Consider the following 6776-nt stretch of genomic DNA (forward strand, 5'->3'; position numbering starts at 1 on the left):
CTCGCGCCCGCAGCGAGGCGATTCGGGATTTGGGATGGAGCCACACCACCCACAGCTTCCCCGGCCCCCCGGAAGCCTCTCCCGGCCCCGCTGTCCCACACACGGCTGCAGAGCCGTGTTCAGCCTCGTTGTGCTCAAGCCCTTTGCACCCCCCCCCCCAATTAGGCTTGCTCTCAGCTCCGCTTGCTCCTACCGCCCCGAGGGTCGGTGAGGATGGGGGTGCTCCTGGTGAGACCCCGGCAGAGATGAGGGGGTACCCGCATCCCTGGGGTGAGCCTTACCAGCGCTTTGCCTCCCGCACGGATGCTCCTCCCCCCCCGTGCGTGGGTTCGGGGAGCCTGGGGCACCCTGGAGCACCCGCCGTGCCCCGCGCCGGGGACCGTCCCCTTCTCCAGGCACATCCCGAGGGTGGCCGCCATTTCTCAGCCGGCCACCCTGGGGCAGGGGGGACCCCGAACCACCCCCTGCCAAAAACGAAGCCCAGCCAGGGGCAAAAGTGAAAGAAACCTTTATTTGAACCGGGTTTTCTCTGGACGAGGCACTTCTCCTTAGGATTACTCTTCGAGGCACTTGGGGCTAGAGGACGGGAGCGAAGCGGCAAGCAGGAAAGTGTGCTCTTCCCCTCTGCTACCGCCAGTTTTTGGGTGCTCAGCTGCTGCCAGGCACTTCCAGGGAAGGCAACGCAGGCGGCCGTCAGAGAGGGCTCCGTAGGGCTTGAGCTGCGAGGAAAGCGGGACGGGACCCCAGCGGGCTGCGGGGGGCTGATGGAGGACATCCCCCCCGGCTCCGAGGGGTGACGGGGGCTCCTAGCAGACGTAGCGGAGGGGATGCTCTGCCCGTGCAGCGAGGGAAGGGCTAAGTGGGGCCCGGGAAGGGGTAATGCTCTTTCTGCTGGTTGAAGATGTTCACCATGGCGATGGTGCCAGTAGCGAGGAGGGCGATGATGAGGGCGATGAGGAAGATGTTGATCACCAGGGCGGTGATGTTCAGGTACTTGGCGGTGGAGCCGTAGCTGAGCGCCCCGCTGTAGTCACCGAGGACTTTGCGGTCCCTGGACTGGAGGAGGCGGAGGGGAGAGTCAGCGGGGATGGAGGAGCCAGCGGGGATGGGGGGAGCCAGCGGGGATGGGGGGAGCCAGCGGAGGGGGACACCCCGGGGGGCTCCAGGCTGCAGCCAGGCAGGAGAGGTGCTGGGGGGACCGCGAAGCCTGAGCTGCCACGCTGGGCTGAGCTCCCCCCGTAACACCAGGAGTACCCCGGGGTGCCGAATGCCCCAAAGCCCTGCCTTGCTCCAAGTGTCCAGCCAGGGCTCTGTGGGGCCAGGGGTCCATGGAGAGGGGGCTCTGTGGGGTCCATCGGGCACCCTGGTGGTTGGGGCTCTGTGGGGTCCATGGTGCTACCTGGGCTTGGGGGCTCTGTGGGCTCCATGGGAACTCTGTGGGGTCCACGGGTCTCCCTGACTTTGGGGGCTCTGTAGGGCCCATGAGGCATCCCGGGGTGGGGTCCACAGGACTCCCTGATTTTGAGGGCTTTGTGGGGTTCATGGGTCTCCCTGGACTTGGGGGGTCTGTGGGCTCCATGGGAGCTCTGGGGGGTCCATGGGGTGCTCCCTGGCGTGGGGGCTCTGGGGTGTCCATCAGTCTCCCTGACTCCGGGGGCTCCATGGGGGCTCTGTGAGGTCCATGCCTCTCCCCGACTTCGGGGGCTCCATGGGGCACCCCGGGGCGGGGTCCACAGAACTCCCGGACTCCGTGGGGTCTCCGCGGGGTCGGGGGCCGAGTGGGGTCCCGGGGGCCTCCCCCCGCCCACCGCGCAGCCCCCCCCCCCCCCGACGGGACCCCCCAACCTTAACGGAGAAGACGAGCGCCATGAAGCCCAGGCAGCAGGCGTTGGCGTAGAGCGCGGTGCAGAGGGACCAGGCGAGGTGGTCGCGGGGCGGGGGGGGCGGCGGCGGCTCCACCGCCACCACGGCGCTCCGCGGCAGCCCCTCCATGTCCACCCCCTCCGCCAGCGGCTCGTAGGGCGGCAGCGATCGCTCCATCGCGGCGGGCGCGGGGCTGCGGCGGCGGCGGGGGCGGGACGGGGGGGAGGGAGGGCGGGCGCCCGGCGCAGGTTTCGTTTCCCCGAAGACGGGAGCGGGGGGGGACCGGGGCCGCCCCGTCGGACGCCCCTTGGCGGGGCGGGGGAGCCCCCGCGCGGCGACCGACATCCCGCCTGCCCCTGCTCGGCGTCGCCCCTTCGCGCCTTGCCCCCTCTTTGCCCCTCTTTTCTTGGTTCCCTTCTTTGCCCCCCCTTTTCCCTCCTTTCTTCACCCCTTTTCCCCCCTTCTCTCTTTGCACCCTTCATTGCCCGCTTCTTTCCTTCTCTTCTTTCCTTCTCCCCTTTCCTCCTCCCCTTCTTTCCTTGTCCCCTTCTTTCTTTGTCACCTTCTTTCCTTGTCCTCTTCTTTCCTTGTCCTCTTCTTTCCTTGTCCTCTTCTTTCCTTGTCCTCTTCTTTCCTTGTCCCCTTCTTTCTTTGTCACCTTCTTTCCTTGTCCTCTTCTTTCCTTGTCCTCTTCTTTCCTTGTCCTCTTCTTTCCTTGTCCCATTCTTTCTTTGTCATCTTCTTTTCTCCTTCTTTCCTTGTCCCCTTCTTTCTTTGTCACCTTCTTTTCTTGTCCCCTTCTTTGCCCCCTTTTTATTTGCCCCTTCTTTCTCCCCTTCTTGCCTTCTCCCCTTCTTTGCCCCCTTCTTTCTTCACTTTTCCCCTCTTCTTTCTTTGCACCCTTCATTGCCCGCTTCCTTTCTTGTCCCCTTTTTTTATTGTCACCTTTTCTTGTCCCCTTCTTTCCTTGTCCCCTTCTTTGCCCCCCTTTTCTTTGTTCCCTTCTTTGCCTCCCTTTCCCCCCCTTCTTTGCACCCTTCGTTGCCCACTTCTTTCCTTGTCCCCTTCTTTTCTTGTCCGCTTCTTTGTCCCCTTTTTATTTGCCCCGCTCTTTGTTCCCTTCTTGCCTTTTCTGCTTCTTTCCCCCCTTCTTTCTTTGCTCCCTTCATTGCCCCTTCTTTCCTTCTCCCCTTCTTTACCCCCTTCTTTGCCCCCTTTTTCTTTGTTCCCTTCTTTGCCCCCATTTCCCCCCCTTCTTTCGTCACCCCTTTTTCTCCCCTTCTCTCCTTGTCCCCCTCTTTGCCCCCTTTTTGTCCCCTTCTTTCTTTACCCCGGTCTTTCCCCCTTCTTTCCCTGCCCTCTTCATTGTCCCTTTCTTTCCTTGCCCCCTTCTCTGTCCCCCTCTTTGTCCCTTCCCGGGGTGGCCGTCTGGGATCAACTGCGAGTGTGTTGGGGTGCTTGGTGACAAAACCCTGAATACGGTCCCCTCCCCACAGCCCTGGGGCCCCCTTCCCTCCCCGCTCTCACCCCAAACCCCAGCTCCCTGCTGCCGGCACTTTCGATTTTCAGTGCGTGCAGGCGGCCGAGGCTTTTGGGGCGCAACTCCGCGGCCCCTGAAGTCTCTCTCTCCGTGGAGGGAATGGCTTTTGGCAGGAGGAGCCCTGGCCGGGATTATTGTTCCTTTGGCACGGTGCGGATTGCCACTCCCTTAATTTTTTGGAGGGGATTTCTTCCCGGAAACCTCATCAAGTCAGGGCCGAGCGCATTGCTGGCACGCGGAAACAGGATGTCGTGAGAAGGGCTCGGGCTTGTGAAATCCCCCAAATCCCACCGGTGGGGAGAGTGGCTTCGGCAGCACCGGCACGGGCTGCCAGCTCATCCCCTCCGGCTCTGTCACCGCTAAGGCAACCAGGGACAAACCCCGCTCTCGTGGAAGAACCCGAGCCCGGCTCTGACTCCGTCCCCCGCAAATTCGGAGTGAGGCTGGGAGGTGCCACTTGTTGGGGACATCGTTTGGGACCCGTGAAAAGCCCCGTGCCGGCTCCCTGCGGTGCCCGAGAGCACCGTCCCCCTTTGTCGCGGATGAGTGGAGTGCACCTCGCTCAAAAGAGAGCAGCAGCAATATGTTTTATTAAGGTAAAAATAATAATTTGACAGTTCGATAAATTCAATGGAATTTAACAAAGTGTAACGGCGGTTTGCCGAGGCGCAGTAAGGTCGGCGGCAGGGTGCACCTTATTAGTTACTGCATGGAAGAAACACAGAAAGGAAAATGGAGTTTGGATGGAGTCAGAATGGGTCACTCAGAGAGCGGAGACGCAAAGGGTAAGGAAGACCCTGGCGCTGAGCCCCCCGCCCCGGGCACGGCCCCCCGTGCTTTCCAAACTCCTGGTGGAGCCGCGGTGCGGCCGGGGCCGGTCTCGCTCTGGCGCAGACAACGGTTTACGGCTGATGGAGTTATCCTGTTCTGTACTTTGGCTATCTTGCATTTTTGGGCTTTGAAAGCACCTTCTGGGATATTTCTCGGCAGCGCCTTCGCTCTGAGCCCGGAGCCGCAGGGCAGGACCGGCTGCTCCTTCGCCCGGACCGGGGTACAGCGAGGGGTCAAGCGCACCCGTCACACCCCTACGAAAATTCCCCTCCTCAACTATTATGCCAATCAGTCTTTAGAGTATGACACTGTATTCACTTCGTTAATACCTCTTAATTCACATTATGCACTGTAATACAAGGAGGTAATAAAATTTTACGGGCAACTCTGGGATTGTTCATGCTTAAATGAAAGAAAGGACAGCCCGGCCCTGGGAATATGGGCTTTGCTTCTCAGAAGCTTCCAGCTGTCCGCGAAGGATCAAGGACACCCCAGGACAGCCCAGGTAACACCATCACCCGAAACCCCTCTGACACGTCTTTGGGACCCTCCCAGCACGGTCTGGCGTCACAGACGGGTGGCTCTGGCAGGACCGGCTCCGGGACGCCTGCATCAGGAGACGGGCTGCGAGGGCGCCGCGACGCTGGAGCTGCTCTGCGGAGGTTCGCTCTGGTTGGTAATGGGCGGCGTGGGGGGTGCCGGCCATTAGTCACGTCCTCCTGCACCTGAAGGGTCGGCGGGTGTGAGAACCCCATGTAAAGGCACATTCGGGTGCCCCAATTGCGCCGGGACACGGCACGCACGGGAATATTTGCTCTTGTGATTCCATACTTTGTGCCCCAGCCTCTCTCCTCCGTCAGCACGGGCCAGACATGGATTTTTTCAGGATATCCCACCGGCGTTCTCAAACCTCCCGTCCCCCACAGGGCCGCTGGCGGGTGGGAAGAGGCCAAACTTTGGTCCCCTGGCTGAAGGCTGTGCGAACAGCCGTGCCCCGACCCGCGGCATCCCACTCCCTTTGCTGGAGACGGGCAAAAAATGGGGGAAATAATGGCTTAATTTCCCCGGATGTGCATCTTCCACATCCATTGGGAGAGCCTTGTGCAGAGATCCCCTTCGTCCCGGCCTCCTCCTCCTCCTCCTCCTCTTCCTCCTCCCGGCAGCCCCCGGCCCCCCCAGCCGCTGCGGGGCTCAGTGCGGGTTCGCTTCCTAACGAGGACCGAGCTCTGCTGCTTTCCCTGCCTGTTTGTCTAAATTGGGCTTAATTACGAGCTAATTAACCTTCCACATCTGTAAGGGAGCTGAGCGCAGGGAAACGCAAACCAGAGCGCTGGTGCCCTCTAGTTTTCCCAGCTGTGAACGTATTTTCTTTTTTCTCTAATAACTGATTTCTTGCATGTTTTTGGTGCAGCCCGGAGCTGCAGCGAGGAGGAGCTGCTGCCTCAACTTGTGGAGTGGGAAAGGAGGAAAAAAAACAATAATAAAAGATTATGTTTTCACCACCGTGCTGTGGAGGGAGAAACCAGCCCGTGCAGCGGTGAAGTGAGTTGTGGCCGGTCTCAGCCTGGCTGCGCAGAGGTGGCCGGGGGGCGCAGGGCCGTGGCCCCGAGGAGCAGCCCTGGCGAGCGGCTCCTTCAAGGCGGCGCGGCCTGTAACGCTCCGGCAGCGAGGCCTTGGTCACTGCCCGCATCATTAAGTCTTATTGTTAATTGCTGTCAGACTTTGCACAGGGTGAGCTGCAGCCCTCGCGCTTCCAGACGGCCCCACGGGCAGGAGCGGCCTCGGCCCCGGGGATCCCTGCAGCCAGCGAGGGGGGATCGGGGGGATCCCAGTACCCGGTGAAGGGGAATCTGGGGGATCCCTGCAGCCGGGGAGGGGATTCTGGGGACCCCAGCCCCCGGGGGATCCCTGCAGCCAGCCAGGGGGATCCGGGGGACCCCTGCGTCCTTCCCCGGGGGATCCCTGCACCCCGTGATGGGCATCTCGGGGGTCCCATCCCCGTGGGATCGCCGCACCCAGCCAGGGGGGATCCGGGGGATCCCCGCACGCAGCCGGAGGGATCCGGGGGGATCCCTGCCTCCTTCCCCGGGGGATCCCTGCACCCGCCGAGAGGGACCCCGGCGGTCCCCATCCCCCGTGGTCCCCCTGCACCCGGTGATGGGGATGCCGGGGGTCCCACCCCCGTGCTCCCCCTGCACCCAGCCAGGGGGCTTCCACCCCCGCGGGACGGGCCGGGCCGGGCCGGGCCCGCAGCCCCTCGCCGCGGGCGCGCGGGAACGTACCATCCCCGCCGCGGGGGGAGGTCGGGGTCGGGGGGCGGCCCCGCCGAAGCCCGCGTCACCCGTCCCGCCGGCCCCGCCGGCCCCCGCGGTACGGATACTCTTTCTCTCCCGCCCCGCCGTCGCTCTGTCCTCCCGCCGCGCCGGGATAGGGACGGGAACGGGGACACGTCCGTCCGTCCTCCCCCCCCCCCTCCCCCCGCGCCCCGCATGGCCTCGCCCGCGGCGCCTCGCGGGGATGCCGGCCCGTTGGCGTGGAGACG

The 6776-nt window shown here is 63.1% G+C and overlaps 1 protein-coding gene across 1 annotated transcript; it reads right to left on the reverse strand.

Moving 5' to 3' along the window:
• Positions 1 to 491: 491 nt before the first annotated feature.
• On the reverse strand, positions 492 to 2272 carry LOC309673913 (interferon-induced transmembrane protein 1-like). Its single transcript, XM_082485795.1, has 2 exons — positions 1846 to 2272; positions 492 to 1056 (listed from the first exon to the last, which is right to left on the reverse strand). Exons 1-2 carry the CDS (start codon positions 2206 to 2208, stop codon positions 856 to 858), a joined length of 564 nt encoding a protein of 187 aa, XP_082341921.1. The 5' UTR covers positions 2209 to 2272; the 3' UTR covers positions 492 to 855.
• Positions 2273 to 6776: the final 4504 nt, after the last annotated feature.

This window comes from Vanellus vanellus (genome assembly GCF_965231255.1).
Source record: "Vanellus vanellus genome assembly, chromosome: 6".
Lineage (NCBI taxonomy): Eukaryota > Metazoa > Chordata > Aves > Charadriiformes > Charadriidae > Vanellus > Vanellus vanellus.